Raw genomic sequence first — 21,930 nt, forward strand, 5'->3', positions numbered from 1 at the left:
TTTCCTTTTGCATACCCTACATTGAAAGAGGGCGAATTGTAGCCATGATTGTTCTGGTAGCAATGCACACGCGATGGGTGGCAGAATGCTGTGGTAAGTTGCGCTGGATGGGTTTCACACCAGTACAGTTATTTACGAGAAGAACAAATTGAAATGTGGTGACGTGAGGAAATCTCCAGAAATAGGTTGAGGTGAGGTGGGGTAAGCTTTTTGGAAAACACCGAGGTGACGAGAGCAGTAAAGAGGTTGAAATAGGATGAGGTGACTAACCAGAAGCGGTAAAAGATGAGGTGAGAGCAACGACTGTAAGGCGTTTGCTCAGCTTTACTTTCAACATATGCAGGAAGCTGATTTCAGCAAACGTGCTTTCAATACAGTGGCGATTGCGTCCGGGATCTTGAGAATGTGTCACAAACTAGGTTTTCACCTGCTCTGTGTGTCATGCCATCCTCGGGTAATTCGAACCAGAATGTTCTTCTCTCGTGGTCTTCTGGGGGGACATTGTCAGCGCGGTGCGTTTCCTATCGTCAGTTATTAGGAGCCTTCTTGGGTCGTCGAGTAATAATTTTGTAATAGACATAACCTATAGATCGTTGAAGTAGTAATACTGCATTATTCTGCTTGGTGAAGGGCACGGCAGCCATCCAGAAAATGGCAGTCCCAGTGCACGAGAGCGAGCGGACTACGCAACGATGGCGGCAGGAAACGATGCAATGGCGACCTTCGCTGAGTAAGTATGGTTCGAACTCTGTACATTTCTTCTACAACGAATAGTCACTTTAAAGCTGAAGCGAATACTTAGGAATAGAAGGAAACGCATACACACAAGCGTACGGTAGACACGTGCACACGGATATTTGTATCTCTTCCGGCTTTTTGGAGCTTACGAGCTTCGGTTTGAATTCAGAATATTTAAATAATACACGTTATACTGTGATTCCTTTCATTGTTTGAAAGATTTGAATGTTAACCGCTGCCGTTGCCGGTAGTCCCTATTACACGTAAGGTTTTCCTGCATGTACGCGTGATGACATATTGCACGTGCTGCAGGGTAGGACTGCGGCTAATTTCGACCATCTGGAGTTATTATCACGTGCGCCGTAAATCTCCGACGCACGGTGCTAGACACAGTGTCACCGCACAGGTGACCTTAAATATGGCCGCGCCCATGATCGCTGGCCAAACCGTTTGTGAACAACGCATTTAACTCCGTTACGTTTAACACCGTTTTGGACGTCTTTTGATCGCAGGAATAATTTTTATCCGATAATCTCGCAGATTTGTACCTAAGAGTTCGTACTGTTGACGACTTCCAACGACCCCGGTTAAGACACACTGAACGGTTGCGATGTACTTAAACCAGGGATGGAATACTCCCATTGATCGCAATGGGGAAGTTTTTCGGGCAGCAGCAGCGCTGCTGAAAATAGAAAGTAAGCATATGATGTCAACACAAAATTAACAGAAAGTTTCAAGGAAATCAGATGTTTTTGTTGAGTGTATTACGCAAAGAGTCTGTGTAAATTCTATAGAAAAAAAAACTTGCATTCCTGAAAGATGAAAGTCACTGAAAAGGTTAGCCAGCTGTAGGGATCGAACCCACATCGTCTGGATTTCCGGTCCAGGGCTCTACCAATTGAGCTAAGCTAACACGCCTCTCCAGTGACTTTCGGGGTGCGTCATCTGAAGGGACGACAAACCAGCCACTCACTCTCATCTCACTCACCCTCCTTTCACTCTTACATTTTTTGCTCACTCATACACACATTCATACGACGGAAATCGACGCAAGCGGCACCTGTTGAACAAGAGAGAAACTGATGTTCTGAGGCCTGAACAACATAGAAGGGACAGATACAAACAAAGCCTCAAATTGCCTAAGAAATTTCTTAGGCAATATGAGGCTTTGTTTGTATCTGTCCCTTCTATGTTGTTCCAGCCTCAGAACATCAGTTTCTCTCTTGCATTCCTGTTGGGAATGGTCTACAGAAAGTGAACGGCCATAAGTCAACAGGAAGTAAAGATATGATGTCAGCACAAAGTTAACAAGAAGTCCTAGGAAAATCTCTTATTTCTGTTGAGTTTGGTCTGTTGACTGGAAACAAAAGCTCAACAACCATTTTCATAAGAGTTGTGTCACCCCTGTGAGTTCAACGACAAATGGCAGATGGCGTTCCCGAGGCGCCTTGATCCGTCTACGTGGCGTTTATGCTGATGCCTACAGTGACGTTGATACAGTTTTAGGTGGCGTTTTACTAGTAGCAAAAAGTGTCCCCTTCATACCTATCCAATACTCTTGGCACCTAAAATGGTGCTGCATATGTAGAACAAGGGGGCAGATATCGAAGATGGGTTGGTTGGCAGCGCCTCATACATGGAGGAAGGAAAGAGAGGAGGAGACCTATTGCTCTGAGAAGTGAAGCAGAGATTCGGGGCCACTCCAGTGACATCACCGCTCGCCTTCGCTTGGTCTTCAGAAGAGGAAAATGAATCGCATGCGCCAGCAGTGACGTCACATGTTGTTGTTTGCTGCCGCCGCCCGCCGCCTTGCCGTCTGCTCGCTTCGCGTGCGCATGCGTTAGCAGACAGCGGTTTGCTCGATGCGGTTTGGGGTAGTGATGAAGCAAATTTGCTGAATATTCCCTTCAAGTTCTTCACTAGACGCCCGTCGATGTTCACCAGATGAGGTGAGGCAACGGTTCAGTAACGCCTGCGAGTTGCATGGTCGGTTGAAAAAATGAGGGCGTCTGTACAAAATTGTTCCGTGGCCGCTTTGTTACTACAGATATGCAAGAAGTCCAGTTTTTTCAAGCTGCACTCGCTCAGCCCAGGCAACAGCAGCACCAGACGAATGTACACAACTTCCGAGTGAATTAAGAAGCAAGAGTGCAATTCCGACGCTGGCAGGTACGTGTCATGCTCTGTTACACTGTAAAACACATGTCATTCGCGCTCAATGCACTTATTTTGGAGGTGTTGCAGCAAATGATGCTGTTGCACAAAACGGCAGTCTGGTGCTGTAATGTACACCCATACTGTCGAGTTCGACTAATTCTGAAAGGATGTCACAGTGTTCCAGACTGAGAACGTCAGTTCCCATCGTCTTCAACTAATTCGGTGGCGTGCGGACTATCTAATTGTATCACCTGTTCTATGTCTTCACATAAGTCGGTAAATATGTAACAAATATCGTAGTATTATTACTGATTAAAGGTCTTCATACATGGAGAGAAGAAATGCAGAAGGAGGCCAAGAGTCATTCTACGAAAGGCATAGGAGCACAAAGATTGAAAGGTGGAGGTTTAAAGTGTTTCGGTTTAAAGGACACATCAAAGGAAATGTTCCATAAAGTCACATGGTTCCGTCATGCGTGGGGACACCTGCCTTGCTGATGTGTCTGCCACATTCCAAAATGGCAAGGTATCATTTGTCTTCCAAGCTTGCTGTTATGCATATGACTTTGGGCTGTGCACTGACAAAGACAGAGGAAGATGCAATTGAGACAGCCCGTGCAGTCCCCTGTAAAACACTATGTTGTACTAGAATGTCTTTTTTTCTTATACCTTCAAGAAAATATTTGTTGATATTAGGAAAATTACGTGACTGTTGTGTAGCACTTGGCTTTCTATGCAGCTCAGTATTTGAGGTGTGATGGATGGCATATTGCAAAGGATTCAATTCACCTTACAAGGCAGTACTTGTGCACCACCATGAGGGACTATAATATTTATTACCGTGAGAGGAAAGATGACGACAATCAAAGCAGTGTTGCCCTGTTGGTCAAAGCCCAAACGAGCAGTTCAGTGTTTTCCCTCACACACAAAGGCAAGAAGGATGCTGCTACTCTCTTTCAATCAGGAAATACTGACTTGTTGAGGATTTCTTGCTAGTTCTCATGACAGGCAAAAACAGCTGTTAAGGCATTTGGGCACCAAGAAGTGTGTCCACAGATTATATGCATGGAACCACAGCTGGGTCATTCTATGAGATTGTTGTGTACTGACACTAAGTATATTTTGATAAAAAGCATCTGTTGCAGTTTAAGAAAACAATACCATCAGTCCATCACACATGCTCTAGTTATATTGCAGGAGAGTACTCAGTAATGGAGAGACATAAACACACACAATAAAGCATAAACTGATTAGAATGGCAGAGTGAGCCTACTGGTACATAGCTAATATGAAGAAATTGGATCTGTAAGGACAAGGGACATAAAGGACATACATACACAGGACTGGTCCCTCGTCCTTACAGCTCCAATTTCTTCGTATGGCTATGTACTAACAGGCCCACTCAGCCATTCTAATCAGTTAATGCTTTATTCTGTGTGCTCATTTCTCTCCCAGTACTGAATACCCTCCTGCAATATAACGAGACAACTTCCCGCGTGATTGTGCCTCTGGCTGATGGTATTGTTTTCTTAAGCTGCAACAGATGCTTTTTACCATGAAAGTATAACATCAATTGGCATTGCACGCATTGCCTTGGTGAGCTCCAAGCGGTTGTGTGTATTCTTGTGAATGATTTATCTTAGGAAATGCACACCCTTACAACAAGCATTACCAAACTCTTTATGGCTATACATAATTATTTAATTAGATGAAAGGAAAAATATGTTGCCATCACAACAGTACCAACAGGCCCAATCCAACAATTTGTCTCCATCACACCAGCTGAATTGTCTTCTTTCAAGAAGACTTGCATAGACTTCGCTTCTATCTTGTCTCGTGCTAGTGTTGGCTATAAGTATGGGGGTTCTATGGTGACTTTACATGTGGAAGGAGGAGCACCTCTCAGTGTGTGTGCCTGCTTCTGTTTGCCGCTAGGGTGTCACTCCAATGAAGAAATGCGACACCCTTTTGTTTCGTAGACTTTTGTCTCAAGCTCTACAAATATTGATGCAGCTTTGCAACCAGATTCTAAGAGCCTGCCAAGCAGCAGGAAGTACACCCAGCCATTCATTCATTCTGTTGAATTCATGTTTAAAGACCTTTACACCTACGTCATTTCCTCATCAATGCAGCATTGTCATGTGACAACACATGACACTTCATTAATGCGTTCAACATGCATTGAGCTTTATACCTTTGGTTCGGCATGAAACAATGAATATTTAAGTGAGCATACCATTTTCCAAATTGCAAAACATCAAAAACAGTTTATTAACATGGCTTATATCTTGTGCCATCTACAACTGATAGGATAGTATTACCAGGCTCGTATCCATGAATTGGTCTTAACAATAACCCCGTTTTCACGATATCCCAAAAAACCACCCTTAACCTCGCTAACAATGTTCTTAGCAGGGGCCACATGAACTCACTCGGGAATGATCCGTATGGTTTCTGGCCATTGTACTCCATGAAACTATTGGGTGGCAATACCATATTCACTTTGTTAAAAGGAGACCTACGTCTGGAATCATTAAACTTGCAAAGCTCAGATGCTGTTAACGTTCTGTGTGCTGTTGTTTATCCATAATCACAAGCATGGAAGGGTGCTGGAGAAAATGGGGGGGGGGGTCATTATTGTAGTTACGTCACTACAGCTTAACATATCACCTTCAACATCGCAAGGGCACCCCCTGTAGGGGGTGTCACTGCACATGTTGGGGTGTAGGGGGGTCTGGATAAATCACTGTGTGCGCTACGCCCTTATCCACTCACATATCGTCTCGCATATACCTTCAACCCTTTCTCCTGACCCAGAAGTGGGCACTGCATATTATTCTTTTTTTAGACCCTGATGAGCTTGTCTCATTTGCTTTTCCCCTTTACTGCATCCTCAATGTACACCAGCTAGTGAGGTATAAAGTAGCTCAGGTTGTGTACCAGCTATTTTACACACCTTTTTGTCAACTTCAGTTAGCCATGCACAGCCTTTTTTTTTTTCAATGGTGCAGATACATTTATATTGTAATGTAATTAAAAGACATTCACCACAGAGAGAACTACAAATAATGCTTATTGATGTTGTTTAACAAGGATTTATTTAATTTTAATGATGTATTTGCTTTCTTGGTACAAGCAAATCAATACGTTGGTCTATGTGACTCAAACCATATCAAGCTCTTCAAGCAAGGCAAATCGCATGTCTACTCGGACCCCCATGACCCCCAGAAGAAGGCTCATAACCACTCCACGCTCATTTTGGGGGGGGGGGGGGTCATGACCCGCAGCTTGAGAAACACAGCTCTCCGCCTTTCCAACAATAATCTTGTATCCTTCAAAAAGGCGAGGTGACATGCAATACTTTGATTATTTGCATGTCTCTGCTGTGCAATATCTTTGCTATTTGTTTCTTACACTTGACATGTGTTCTTGGTATTTCTATTCCCCTCAAACTGTGTAGACATTTGCAGTGACTGTGTCTTGGACTGTTCAACAGGGCTTGCCCTCTCAGTCATCTTATCAGTAATCAGTGTACACCATCATGGAATAACAATAAAAAATATCAAAGCTAAAACAAGAAGAAACAATCATCTGAAACACACCTGTCTGACTGATTCTTTCAGCAATCTCCTAACAAATGCTTGCTGAGTAATAGTTCACGTAACCACTCCTCTGTTTGCGTGGCACAGAATATGCATCTCGAAGATGATGATGTGCACAGAAACGTGCTGTAACAGGACGAGGAAGTTGAGATCATGTGGTGAACCTATGAGTTTGTTATTGCCTTGAATGGGCAATCATTGCACTGAGGTAGAACTTATTTATGTTGACTACTGCCTTCAAAGTTCAACTAGAATTTTTTCATGCCCTGCACTTGTCTTTGTATTCCGGAGGCCACCCAAATGACTTTCGTAAGCCCTCTTGCAAGTCCAGCCTTTTGGGAACAAAATGGGCTACGAAATCTCAAATTGGAACTCTGACCTTACCGAGCAGTGTTTGTTTGCTGTTGGGGGTGTACAATGTACAGCTTGAGACAAAAGTTTACAGAACACCATAGTGTCACACTTCTCCATTGGAGTGACATCCTAGCATCAAATAAGAGCAGACGCATATAATGAGAGATAGAGAGTTTGATAGATAGATGATCAATCTTTTGCTGGTAGTTGTCAGGGGACCGCTCAGATGAAGAAAAGCACCAGTGCCGTGAACTTTTGTCTCAGGCTGTACACATGGTGTAGTTGTAGTCATACAAATTCTGAATCGCATGCCACTTCTTGAAGAATATTTTGAAATTTTAAAATGTTATGCCTTAATTGTTGGCTCTCATCATGTCTGAGATGGTGGGGGCCCCGGAGCACACCTCTCGTTATGTCCTACAATATTGTCAGTCTGGAACGTCGCAGACGAATCATCAATGCAGGTTGCCCAACGTGTGATGGAACCTTGCGATTTTATGGACCTTTCTCCTTTGATGCTCTTCTCTGTAAGAGCACCCAATTAGATACTAATATAACACCCACCATTCAATATTTTAGCTCCTGTGCCATTTGTAAAATGGCTCTTAGCTGCCTTCTGCATTTCTTCTCTCCATGCATGAAGATCTGAAATCAGTAATAAAATCTCAGTGTTAACACAATTCTCATGTATTTTAGTTTGTTGTTCCCAGTTGGGAATTCTGAGTCAGGAACACAAGCACAAAATAATAGGAATAATTAAGCGCAACTAAAGATTACCGATAACTGTCGGAATTACGATATTTGTTACATATTTACCAACTTATGTGATGGTTGATACAATTAAATTGTCCGAACACGCCAACCAAATTATAGTTGAAGACGATGGGAACTGACATTCTCAGTCTGGAACACTGACATCCTTCCAGAATTAGTCGAACTCGACAGTATCGGTGTCCATTACGCAAGAGACTGCTGCTTGTGCGATACCATCATTTGCTGCAATACCTAAAAAATAAGTGCATGAGCGCATATCTGTAGTACACAGCTAGAAAAAATGTATTAATACGAGTGGTTGTCCGCTAAAACTGACGGACGCTCGGCCGCTTAATACGAGCGGTGCATAACGTCCGTTTCCACTGGAGCAGTTCCACTGGAGCAGCCACTCTTTGCGTTACAGAGAGGGGTATTATCTTCGAAATCCTCCCACTAGAGGACACCACGGTTGTGCCGTTGACCGTTGACCTGTTTTACTTTTCAAATTTCCAATGGCGGCGATAGCGACAGACGCGTATCGGTCTTTTTTTTTTTCTGCCAGACCCTAGTACTTGGGCCCTTGAACTTCTTCAGTGCTTGCGCCACCGAAGGTAAGTAACTGACCCTATACTCATTGTTACTTAAATAGCACAGTGCTTATGAATGTGTGTCGCAAAAACATGCCGGCTAAAATCAACATAAGCCAAACTTCTTATTCCCCAGGCTGTGGTTCGTCTCATGCGCGTTGTTATATCCTGCACTCACAACCCGCTGCAGTGTAGGTATATTCAGAAGTTTGTGTATTTTCCTAATTAACAAAAAACGAAAGACCGAATGTAATAACAATTACGCCATACACAACTCGGCAGCATTAGTCAGCGTCTCATTTGCATGTCATTCTTGTGGTGCAGCAAGGCTTTGTCTTTGCCTAAATGATTGTTACCGTCTCATTGACGTGACTTTCTCTTCTTTTTGCAGACTTGGATAGAAGTTCCAGATTTTAAGCAGAACACCTTTTCTATTTCTGGGGAATGTGCTGCCGCAACCATTCAGCTCAGGTTCGTACATTCTCGTTTCAGGTGGTGACATTTTCAGTCAGAGCACTTTTTTCTTGACGTGAAACGAGCGATACCCTTTGAAGCTGTTCGGAAGTTCCTTGATGCTGCGATGCTTATGTTCTCTGCATACTTTGCCCTGAACATGAAACACCCATGATGCATGCGAGCTTCACTGGAATTCATTATTGAAAGGTACGTTCAAGGACAAATGAATGTAATACTTGTCCACTTATTGTTCACCAACTAAGCGGTATGACAACGTCCTACACGTCTGACAACGTCCTACAAAGCCAGCGTGTGTATGACACTACTTATACGCATGATGCACTATTTCATTAACGCTAACGAAAAGCAACATGTGCAGGCCATGACTAGCTGATACCTGTCAACAGAATTCTGCACTGCGAGTGTAGTGAAAGTTTAAATCCTGCCACGATTTAAATCTGAATGAAATCGAATCTCACTTTATTTATTTATCATATTATTACATTTATTTATTATATCCATTGCCAAATCCAGAAGGCTGGCAACATAAAAAAATTCCTGGAGGAACAAGCCCAGCTAGCCTATCCAAATGCTTATACGTACTTCCACAGAAGTAGAATGCAATCAAATTTTCAATCCTTTATTAGATGCACGATTCATTCTGAAGCTAAATTTGCTTCTAAAATGAAGTTTATATCTAAATTCATTGGAATTCTTCCCATACTTGATTTTGATTTGATTTGCTGCATCCTTTCAAATAACCTCAAATTTGTTTGGTCAAATTCACATCCCTCATGTAGACTGGTATACATATTATACTGTGAAGCCAATGTACATATCATTGGCTAGTCGGCCACTGAAACTACAATTCACTAACGGACAAACGTTTATCAGTCTTACATACGACATTTGTACCTTACTTAAATGCTTCGTGTTTCTTCCATTACACATATCATGAACCAGCCAGAGGAGCGGGGCACAAAACAAGCCAGGAAGACACATTCAAGAAAGGCACTTAAGGTGATTCAGCTGTTGCGTCAAACGAAGTGGGCCTTCCAACAATACCAACTTGTTAAATAAATATTTGTATAAAGCACACTTCCTGCACCTGTTGTGTTGGTGACAAGTAATCTGAGCAGCGAATGTTACATTGTGGATGTATTCAAGTAGGTTTTCCAGCTTAGAAGAGACGTATCCAGAGCACAAGTACATCGTACCGTACATCGGTCAGAGGCTGCGATGCCCTTCTTCTGTTTGTCTACACATCTTTGTTCCTGTGAAACATTTATATGCGGTCTCCGTTAGTACAAGTGTGTATGGGTTGAATAGCAGTACCTCGTCATAAGTACCACTGGAATGTGCGTCGTACAGGAGCTAGTGCAAACGCGTGGAGCTGTAGAAAAAAGCTGGTACACTTTATTATAAAGCAACAATCACCAGTAGAAAAACGGCACACCTTAACATTTTATAACGGAAAATGTGCGGTAAAGAAACAGTGCGCCGTACACCGTAGAACGGACAAATCTCTGCAAGTACGGCATCGGTAAAAATGTCCGTTTTTCTACGACGCTTTCGTAACGTCTTGCAACGGAGCATTTGTTTGTAAAGAAACTTTACTCCGTTGATCAGGGAACGGACAATTGTATGGCAATATCATATCCAGTAAAATTCCCGTTTTTCTACGGATTTATTTTTAACAGTGTACCAAAGCGGTCCACGGAACAATTTTGTACAGGTGCCCTCATCTTTTCAACCGACCATGCAACTCGCAGGCGTTACTGAAACGTTCCCTCACCTGGTGAACATCGACGGGCGTCTAGTGAGGAACTTGAACGGAATATTCAGCAAATTTGCTTCACCACTACCACAAATCGCATCCTCGAGCAAACCGCTGTCAAGGGATATTGAGTCATCCTGAGTCATCCCTGTCTGATCATTAATTTGACTAAATTAGACACGGTCTTCACATTGGTGGGGTAAAAAAGTGACCCCTACTAGGCAAATTTCCGACTTAAGCTCGCAAAAATTTACATAATTAAACTTACGTTATACGACATTCACATGAGGAGGTGGCAAAAACCCAGTAAGAACAAATGCCATCGACCGCATGACTCTAGGTGGTGTAGTTTTTTATTATAATTCAATGACACGTTTTCTGAGACACCCTGTGTATCAGACGACAAATCTGTACGCGCATGCGTGTGTTGTCGCAACCACAACTTACCCTCCTTATGAGCAGAGTGGAGAAAGAGTTCTTATCTTTCGCCGCACAGTTGTGACCTCATTTCCGCTATCATGGCCTACTCTGGCAATTTTTCGCTTCCTTATAGTAACCCCAACACACATACACACACATAAATGGGATGATGATGTGACGGGTCATTCTCCGCCGTTATGTCGGTACACTGCCCCATTGCGCTTGTGGAAGGGATGAGAAAGTGGTGATGATGGAAAGGTGTCCTATTAGAGTTCGTCCATTAATCTAGTACTGGAGAGGAGCTCAGCAACAGCTCGTAGGCCTTGCATCAGATGTGAGAGGTCCGATCATGACGCGAGAATTTTGGCTAAGTCGAACTGGCGTTGATCGACGCGTTGGAGAGCAGTTTCCATGAGGGCGCGCTCGCGCTTGTATTGTCCGCAGACCAGGAGGACGTGGTGGAGGTCACCGCGCACACCACATGAAGAACAGAGGCTGGACGCACTGACACCGAGGAGGTGTTTGAAAGCCAGTGTAGAAGACACATTAAGTCTCATGCGGTGGAAGACTGTGGTAAAGGAACGCGGCATTCGGGAGAATAAGGGACAATGTGGGGTCAACGGAGTAAAGCAGAGAGCTGGTGGTGATGTCACGGTGCCATTGAGACCAAAGCTGCCAGAGTTGCATAAGAAAACGTGCCCAGTGTGAGCATCCACAAGAACCTCGCGAGATAGACATTTACAGAGCAACAAATACTGATATACCAGTGGCGACTTGACAAACTGTAGAGCAGCTTTCGTCTGGTACGCAACCCTAAGGGTGAGAACATCTAGATTCAACTTTCCGGCAATACAGATATTATACAGCCATAAACTAACCATGTGGATTCAGATAGTACTGTACTGATGTCTGTGTTTCTTAATGAAATATCCGTTTAACTCAGCTGATACCGTCTCAAGAAAAAATAATAATGATGTGATACAGCACGTTGCGGAAGTAAAGGTATAAAAAAACCATGAAGGTATAAAGAAACAGAAGGTATAGCAGCCTCATCTGTACCGTGAAAGGCATAGTCTGGTGATCTATTCCTGGTATACCGGATATAAACGGGTGGTGATGAGGTATAAATATGGTACGTTACCCCTCCTTTATACCTCTTTTATACCCTTGAGAAGGGTTGGAGGTATAAATAGGAAATTTATACCTCTTCTATACCCTCCAAAGGTATATATCTGGAGCAGAAGGTATAAAAGAGGTATAAGAGCACATTATTATACCTTATTCATACGTGTTCTTTTTTTTTTCTTTTTTTCTAACAGTGTAGCTGCGTCAAGGTTTAACAGTAGCATTGAACCTCGTACATGTGAGTATATGCAGTACTTTTATTCTGTTGTCATTTTTATTTTTTCTCCATTATCGTAATTGCTTGGCTCATCTTTTACCCCTTCCGAAACCCAGCAATCGGTTACTGAGCGGTTGGCACTGAATGCTCCGGGGCAGCGGGCTGCACGTTTTGTGGAGCGACCATCACCGTACTTGTCTTTCGCGCATCCAACTCAGTTCAGTCTTAGGCTTACCGTGGACCATATAATTCTTTTTTTGGAAGGGCTACTGCTATGAAACATAAAGCAGCACGAGTGAAAGGGCAATTAAACGTTAAATCGCCATCCGACTTGCACACCGTGGGGAGGGAGAGTGGCAAAGAGAGAGGGGAGAGACCGCAAACCTGCGGGACCTGTGACACGTGCTTCCGCTCGTCGTCATTCCCTGTGTCTGTTTTTTTATGTGTGTCCGGGTGAACCTTTTCTTCCCTTTTTTTTTTCTTTTGAAGAGTAGCGCGCCAAATATTGGCTGACCTCGCTCAACACTTAAAAACAGCAACAACAAGGGCCTCGCTCGCCTCGCATAGAGGCGAGCTTAATATACCGGGTGTTTCAGTTAACTCCCCGGGCTAAATCATTTGCGAACGGGTGCACCAATCGACGAACTTTTACAAGTATCTGTGCGATGCCACCTTCAATCTTCGCACCGTGTTCATGAGTGACAGGCGCTCATTATTTAAATAAAAATTCAAATGAGTTTCGTAAAAAAACATGACTTCTAAAGCAGGGCGCGGTCGACATTAAAATGGGTACTACCCCTTTTGGGACCTTCAGTGGACACCTTTTAGAGAAAAATCTGCACACCGAAGCGGGTCATTTATTGCTGTAATTAATTGGTTTCGGTTTACATATTTTGTCGGGGCTCGTCGCGGTGAAGCGCAAAAGGACGCTCTTCCATTCCCTTATCCACCAATGAATTATGTCCTTACACCAATAAATTACACCAATGAATTACGTCCTTTTGCGCTTCACCGCGACCAGCTCCGACAAAATATGTAAACCGAAACCAATTAATTAATGCAACAAATGACCCGCTTCCGTGGCAGATTTTTCTCTAAAAGGTGTCCACTGAAGGTCCCAAAAGGGGTAGTACCCATTTTAATGTCGATAGCGCCCTGCTTTAGAAGTTATGTTTTTTTACGAAACTCATTTGAATTTTTATTTAAATAATGAGCGCCATCCACTCATTGAGACGGTGCGCAGCTTGTAGGTGGTATCGGATAGATACTTGTAAAACTGAAAGTTCGTCGATTGGTGCACCTGTTCGCGAATTATTTAGCCCGGAGATTTAACTGAAACACCCGATATATAGCGTAATATATAGCTTAATAAATATTTAATACCAAAAACACTTGACAGGCTACGCTTTGTATGTGTCATCAGAATGGCCGATTCTACGTAATGGTACAGTGCAGGACGAAAGTTTACGGAACACGCTCCGTCGCATTCCTTCTACAGAGTGCGACACGCTAGCACCGAATGGTACTGTACGGACTTTGCAAACAGGCGACTGTGTTACCTGTAGTCAGTGACAACATGAGTCATACACACCCGCCCCACACAAGAATCGCTCAGCGCGCGCGAATGTACTGTGGCGCCGCCAAGTGGGGACTGGGAGAGAGAGAGCCGGCATTACTTCACGAAGCGGGGGCATCGTGCAAAGGCTGGTGGCCAATCGCAGGAGCCTTCCACGGATGAGTGGGAGGTCCCAATTGTAGGCCTTAAGTTGGCAGTGACTATAAACACATGTCGGTAAGTCCGTACGGTCCCATTCGCTGCTAGCGTGTCACTCTGAGGAAGGAATGCGCCGGAGCCGGTTCCGTAAACATTTGCCCAGCGCATTACATGAAAACATGTTTGTCGTATTTCACTTTATCTTTAAATCGCGCCAAAGCCATGAATTGTCATTGGAGAGCGTTAGTCGAGCCCTGATAACATAGATCCCGAAATACCGTATCTATTGCAACCAATCAATAGATAAGACTTTCAGTCATACACACTATACCATTGATTCCCATATGTAGGTTAACTTCACGGTTAACTTCGCTAACACTTTCTATTATCGACATACGCCTTTGTATACTACACTCTTAAAAATGAATTTCACCGCATAGCACGCTCTTAGCCAACCATCATCTCAAATGATATCGTTGTCTGCCCCGATTTGTTGAAAACGGGAGGCGTACGCCTTTTTTGTGACACTTATGCTGTTCATAATTGTCACAGAAAAGGCGTACGCCTCCCGTTTTCAACAAATCAGGGCAGATAACGATATCATTTGAGATGATGGTTGGCTAAGAGCTTGCTATGCGGTGAAGTTCATTTTTAAGAGTGTAGGATGAGTCCGTCAGCGTACCGTTTACCAATCTGCGGCTAAATTCGCTAAGTACATTTTCCAAGTGCAAAGCTTTGAATCAAGCCGTCGTGCTTTTGTAACTTGCCCGTTGACGTGACAGTCATTCTAAGAAGATTATAACCCTACGAAAGTCACCATTTACAACATGATTTTGAAGATGCTGATGGTGCTGGTTCTGATTTCATAGGAAACGAGTCATAACTTGGTAGATCTTTATCTGTTCACCAGTGTTAACCTCGTCATGCAATGATTTTCACACAGTCAAAACCGTTGATTTACGGAAGCGGCGATATGTGGAAACGTCTCCCTTTCCTGGAGTGATCCCAGGCAGTGAAGTAAGTCGTTGGTTATCTTATTCGATAGAACTGATGAGACTCCACAATACAGAAAATCAAGAACAATGTTTGTACGATAGTTGAAATGCAGTACAGTCAAACTCCTGTATAGCGAACACCTTTTTAACGAAAATACCGCTACAGCAAATTTTTTAGTGGTCCCGCCGGAGCCCTATAGGTCCAATAATGGACATCCTTTTTAACGAAAATACCTTTACTACAATTGTTTTTTTTTTGTTTGTTTTTTTTGCTGTCCCCTGAGTTTTGTTGAGTTTGACTGTAATATGATTGAGCGGAGACAGCACAGAAAGCTCAGGATTCCGCGAAATTTCGATATCCGGGGCCTTAAGTATAAGCTACATATTATGGCTGCTGAATAAAACTGCAGAGAAAGAAATGTCGACGTAGAGGAAGTTTACGAAGTGTGTGGTGAAATGACAAACAAGTCAATGTTAACTACGACTTCCTTGGACAACCTTCACCGTTGTATATTACCCTGTGTGCACGGTTTGCTCAACGCATTCAAAGTGTTACCATCGTATGGCCGTCCACACATTTACTCGTTTATTTACAGCCACGTGAACAAATGATGCGTGAAACGCTGCAAACTTTGAATGCACCCATAACCCCACGGTAAGTGATCGTGCATAATGGTGATGAGGCATGGACCGTACCACTAGGGTGTTTCACAATAGGGGACCGAATTTTAACATACACGATAAACAAGACGAACGCAAACGAAAACTCGTGGAGAGTTTCCTCAGCGACACATAAATATAATGGGGAGTTTCATAGCAACCCAGCAACGATCTGCTCTCAAAGCTCTTTTGACATTTCTGGGCACCATCGGACTACGGCTCAGTATTTCATTCCCCACATCCCCACCAGCAATGGGGTAGAGTATCGCCTCTGGCGATGAACCTCCCCACTCCCCATCTCAAAATAAAGTTGTTGGTGTTGCTTGTCATTCGCTGTGCGAAATGCAGTCACTCGAAGAACACAATTTTTGATTATATGTAGCGACCGCCGAATTCATGCAGGGTGTTTGTTTTCATTTGTTTCAGATTTTTATAAAAAGCAATGAGAACAGGTGTGTAAATACACCAGGGGGTCATACGGCCTGCCGGACACGTTGTCACCAAAGAGTACTACTGCGTTACTAACTATCTAAAATACATTGCTTAATTCATGATATTACAAAAGTAGATTGATTAATTAGGGACTCTCGTGCAAAAAGTGATACAGCAGAATGGAAGACCATCGTATTTGAAAGCTTCTTCTGTTTCTTTTTTATCCTAAAGCCCAAAACGAACACACGCGGTGAAATGTCACTCGCAGAATGAATTTTACAATGCAAAGTCTACATCAGACGGCCACGTGCTTTCGAACGATGAAGATGATTAGGTAGATGCTGGCTCCGATCAAGCGCTTTGCGGTTCAGATACACACGCTTAGAAATGAACTTCACCACATAGCACGATCCTAGCCAACCATCATCCCGAATGACAACGTTCTCGCCCCTGATTTGTTGAAAACGGGAGGAGGAGCCTATTTTGTGTCAATTATGCACCCCACAAAATAGGCTCCTCCTCACGTTTTCAACAAATCTAGGGCGAGAACGTTGTCATTCGGGGTGATGGTTGGCTAGGAGCGTGCTATGTGGTGAAGTTCATTTTTAAGAGTGCACCCTAAGAACATAACTTCATCGCCTAGCACGCTTTGTGCCAACCAGTGACAAGAATGACAGGGTTATCGCTTCTGGTCTGAGGAGAGAGTGCGCGTACGCCCCCTTTTGGGGAAATTATCATATAACCAAATTGACGCAAAAAGGCGTACGCCCTCCTCTCCGAATCAGAAGCAAGAACTGTATCATTCCTGGAAATGATTGGCGCACACCGTCTCATGCGGTCCTCGCGGTGAAGTTGACGGGCAGGTTGCGTGCCATGCGGTGAAGCTCCATTTTAAGAGTGTCCGACCACTCCGTGATCGCGAAGAGGATTTTTTTTCTTTTTTTTTTTCTGTTTCGGTTGAGTTGCATAGCAGAATTATGCGATTGATGTTGTGTAAAGCACATGATCATTTCATAGTTATTTAAAATTGAGAATGCATTCACAAAGGATTGTCTCCTGTGCTGCTATGCCCCAAATCCCTTAATTAATGACTTTTAGGTAATTATTCATCTTGCAGTTACATACTGTCACCGAGGCTATGTCCGTTTTCTTGTATAGCTCAACTGCAAAAGCGGCATGTATGCTGCTCTCATAGTTTTTTCCTTCTTTTTTTTAATGAATTCGGACACTTTAATACATATATGGTTCATTACATCATGTGTTCCCGGTGCCCATTTTCTGCGCTTCTATTGCTCTCTTCAATGTGAAACTCTTAGTGCAGGTTCACACCGATGCAAAGGACCGCCTTGTACGTTTATAACCTGGGATGACTTGTCTAACCCCTTTAAAATGTCTGTAAATAATAAAAACAAGTGTCAGTATACACTCTTAAAAATGAACTTCACCGCATAGCACGCTCTTAGTCAACCATCATCTCAAATAATATCGTTGTCTGCCCTGATTTGTTGAAAACGGGAGGCGTACGCCTTTTTTGTGACACTTATGCTGTTCATAATTGTCACAGAAAAGGCGTACGCCTCCCGTTTTCAACAAATCAGGGCAGATAACGATATCATTTGAGATGATGGTTGGCTAAGAGCTTGCTATGCGGTGAAGTTCATTTTTAAGAGTGTAGTACGCGCTTCTTCTTTGACTACCTTCACTTGGCGTAAGCTCCTTCGTAGCTTGACGCGCAGCGCGAGATCGACGCATGCTAACGCTAGAGTCACTAAATAGGCAGCGGAGTAGCGACGCCATAATGTAAAAGCCTGAGTCTAGGCACACAGAGGGACGACACGAACACTCGACTCATGTGTCGTGTCATTGAGTCGTGTCGTCTCTCTGTGTGCTCAGACTCAGGCTTTTACATTATGGAGTTCATCCACCAGCTGGCCTGCATATACGCCATCTTGTCAGAGTAGCCACACTGAGCCATGCAGGCGAGCGAGTCCGCCATCTTTGATCCGGCGCGGCTGCGTCGGCTCGTAATGGGATGCCAGTATCCCCCTTGTCCGCGGGAGAACCGCGCGCGGTCGAGCCAGCTCGTAACCGAGGAAACCGGTTTTGGATACAGGGCACTCAACATGGACGGCGCGTTCTTGGAAGGAGACCGCGTGACATGATCAGCCCAATCGCGGACACCGTATGGCGGCTTCGGCGCAGAATATTAATGCGATACTCTGCACCCCTATTTGTACTTATTTGGATATGTCAGCCAACCGTCGCAGTCGATTTCAAAGAGAGGCTCTTTTTGGCTACCATTGGCTGCTCCCGCGGCTGATGACGGCTTGTCTCCAGGACTACGACCACCGAAGCGCGTTTCTGATTGGCGGTCGGGACTTGTTTCTGTTGAAGCGTTGCGCAAGTACACTCTGAACCAAGTCTGGGTATTTGCACTGTTTTGAATGAAAGAAAAATACTGAAATTGTGCAATTATAAATCAGCTTGGTGAACCGAAAACCAAATGTCCGATTTGGGTTGAAAAAAAAAAAAAACGTGCAGTGGTGGCGACACCATTTATCCGCGCACATGGACAGTACCGAAGGTACAGATGAAAGTCAACTTCACCGTACAGTGAAACCAATGAGAGAACCAATGAGAACCAGTGAGAACCTGTGAGAACCAATAGCTATTTAGAAAGTGCGATATAGAAATAATTTAAAATTATCTCTCCTGCTGGCAAATTGAAAGCGTGCGTCGTTTTGCTTGCATTTTGCATGTACTCTTAGACGTACTGTTATAGCTATACGAAAATGTTTACGAAATGTTTTAAATGTCAGCGGGGTTTACACCCCGCTGACTGCGGAGAGTTATGTGCCGAAGTGCTCCTTTTATGGTGTACCCAAATATTTCAAAAATGCGAAGAAGAATTTCTGAAATACATGCACTGACCCCACGAAAATAAGTGAGCTAGTGAACATGAATCCCATGTGGATATGCACTGACACGTACACTCATCAGTAGCTCAACTGTGAAGACTACTTACTCACTGTGAGATTGATTAGCATTCCCAGCTCGGACTTGTGCACGAACCTGTAAGGTTTGCTTCGTACATGTATCCTGCATTTACATCATGCGTTGTGTACATTTGCTGTAACATACGTTCTTGAAGAACTCGCGAGGATTGAATGTTAATCGCTCGCACTGGACATTTTCAACACGTTCGCTGTCGCCTTTGTTTCCTGATGTGGCAGGTTCCAACAATATGAAGACAGGATGAGGAGTTTCTATGGATCCCGGCTACAGGCGCATGGCGAGCAGTTCATTAAGGACTTAGCACGTGAGGGTTTCTATTACTCTGGTAAGTACTGTTACATGCGTTTCTCCCACGTCATTAGAATGTACGGCCAAGAAGTATAATGGGAGCTTCCGGGGGGTGGGGGAGGGGGGTAATGGCAGGATAGGCTCTCCGTTGTTGGCTACACAGAAGTGGGCGTCGTCACGACTATTGCCAAAAAAAAAGAAAAAGAACGCAAAGAAAAGCAAAACACAAAGGACGGACGGACGGATGGAGGATAGAGGAGGTTGAAGGATGAGGTGCACGAGTTCATTGGGAAGAGTAGAGTATTAGATGGGTCGATGAGCAAGGCCTGTCTTCAGCAGGAGGTTTCTTGCTTTGGCGGAACGTTCGGCTGAAGAACCAGCGGGGTAGAGGATGTCCGCTAGCGTGAGCGAGGTGGAGCGAGGGAGATGGGCTTCGCGCACAGAATGGTATGCTCGGTACGGGAGCTTCCGGCATTTGCCGGTGCCACTAGGATGCCGAATCCGGGCCGAATGTGCTGTCTGGGGTTTTTCCTGGGTTTTGCTCGGACGCTTTCAGACACATGTCGGCACAATTCCCGTAGAAGTCGGCCCAGGACGCACATTCCCCTAGGGCGTTAGTCGTGACGTTGCCCACCTCTGTGAAGCCAACAACGGCGAGCCCTTTCACCAGCACCACCACCACCTCCGAATCCGGCCGCCGGCTCTGCTGTCTTCCCTGGGTATCCTTAAAACGTTTTTAAGACAAATGTAGGCACAGTTCGGTGTGAGGTCGGCCAAGGAGGCACGATCCTTCACTACGATATTCGTAACGCTGCCCGCCAGTGCGTAGCCGCGACTACGGCAAGCAGTACAATCATCATCACAACCACCACGGGAAGGCACCGGTGATGATGATATAACCGCCTGTCGTAGTCTGCGCGCCTAAGGCTGGTCGACTGCGACATGCAGTTCCATCATGGTCGCCACCACCAGCACGGGAAAGAATCGCTTTAATGTTAGAGGGCATGCAGGGGAGCTAGATAACCGGTATATCTGGTGTAGCGAACTTAAAGAGCAGATTCTTTGTCAACAATTTGTAAATTCACGAAAATCTGAATGACGAAGGCATGCAGTTGCACCACGTGCACGAGGACGTATTGACACTAATTGCTGAAAGAGTTGCCTCAAGGATTACAGGAAATTGCTACCTGTGGTTCTTATATTGTTTGATTTTTGGTAAACTTCATTTCACCCGGATAGACGCCTCTGTCTCAGTCTGTTCGTGTGCGCGCACGCGAATTCTGGCTAACCTTTTCAGTGACTTTCATCTTTCGTCGTTAATATCTAACACAATTTGAGGCCTTGTATGTATTTGTTCCTTCCATGTTGTTCCAGCCTCAGAACATCAGTTCTCTCTGTACGCTGAAAGCACTTCCCTTCGTTCGCTGTGTATTAACGATTTTCAGGCGTTATATGCGCCTTTGTTTCTTGCGCTATTCATAGCTATGCTACGTTTTTTCAAGTTGAGAGTTGCAGTTAAAGGCCAATAGGTTAGAGCAAAAAAAAAAAATGAGCACGATCAATGAAGCTTATGTGGTAGACACAGAGTGTCCCAGCTAAATGCGAACAGGATTTTTTTTTTAGTATATACGTATCTATCAATTTTTCCGAGATGAAATCAATTGCAATGTGGCACATGCTGATGGGCACCAGCAAACTCCTAAGGCAATGCCATAATTAATTTTTAATACTTAACTATTTAATTCTAGAAGCTACGATGTTGTCGCTATGAGAACATCTGGTCGCTTCGGTCCGCTGATGCCACGGATGATTTTTGAGAACAACAACCCGTTAGATAGATCGTCCGCAAAAAAAAAATCGTGAATTTTTTCTTGACAAAATCTTTTTTTTTTGTCCATTACGCATCTTCGGAGACGTGTCTTCCCTTCACCCCTAATGTGAGTGGGTGAAAGAGCACACTACCCCTTCTTCCGTTCTGGAAAAAGATTAAAGACAATCAGAAAATGCAATCCAAGATAAGGACAGTGCCGATAGCGTCACCCGATACATTTGTTTTTGTTTTGTTTCCTGAAGGTAAAGCTCATCTTCGACGCATGAGGCGACACGGTGCTCCTTCACTCTCTGACATTGGGAGTGAAGGGAAGAACGCGTCTCTGGGGGCGCGCAATGAACAAAATAAAGGAAGAGATTGTGTTCCTTCACGAATTTTTTGTTCTGAAAACGGCTACGGTACCTAGTGACCGAAGGGACCAGATGTTCTCATTGGAACAACTTGGCAGCTTTTATAATTAAAGACCTAGTTATTACAAGTTGATTAGGACATTGACTTAGAAGTTTGCTACTGCCCTCCTCAGGATTGCCCTTCAGCATATGCTATATTAGAACTGATTTCATCTCGATAAAGTGATATACAGATATGTTTAAAGAATATGTTCGTGGTTAGCTGCATGGGACACACAGTATATCCGCTAGCGTTACATGATCTCTTTGCGCAGCGAATCAACCATAGGCAGAGACGTTTATTAAGGGCATTCCGAGAATCGCGGAACACCCTCCCTAAAGTCGGCTACAACTGCATATCCCATAGGTGCAATGTACCACGTTTTTCTCTGATATCTCCATAAACCCAGTGTTGCCAGAA

At 44.0% G+C, this 21,930-nt stretch overlaps 1 protein-coding gene and 1 long non-coding RNA gene across 4 annotated transcripts in view; both read left to right on the forward strand.

The window, feature by feature from the left end:
- LOC135391813 (baculoviral IAP repeat-containing protein 3-like) overlaps window positions 1-21,930 on the forward strand; it is a 59,606-nt gene that overhangs the window by 23,982 nt on the left and 13,694 nt on the right. For all 3 annotated transcript variants that reach the window (XM_064622285.1, XM_064622287.1, XM_064622286.1), the window contains 5 exons: window positions 631-730; window positions 12,163-12,206; window positions 14,843-14,916; window positions 15,491-15,549; window positions 19,220-19,326. In XM_064622285.1, the coding sequence (XP_064478355.1) occupies window positions 631-730; window positions 12,163-12,206; window positions 14,843-14,916; window positions 15,491-15,549; window positions 19,220-19,326 (384 nt within the window). The remainder of the gene's footprint in view (window positions 1-630; window positions 731-12,162; window positions 12,207-14,842; window positions 14,917-15,490; window positions 15,550-19,219; window positions 19,327-21,930) is intronic.
- On the forward strand, window positions 7,853-9,940 carry LOC135391814 (uncharacterized). Its single transcript, XR_010422115.1, has 3 exons — window positions 7,853-8,214; window positions 8,327-8,381; window positions 8,582-9,940. It is a non-coding gene; the product is annotated as an uncharacterized LOC135391814 (long non-coding RNA).

The sequence above is a fragment of the Ornithodoros turicata genome, chromosome 4 (genome assembly GCF_037126465.1).
Source record: "Ornithodoros turicata isolate Travis chromosome 4, ASM3712646v1, whole genome shotgun sequence".
In the NCBI taxonomy this organism is placed as follows: domain Eukaryota; kingdom Metazoa; phylum Arthropoda; class Arachnida; order Ixodida; family Argasidae; genus Ornithodoros; species Ornithodoros turicata.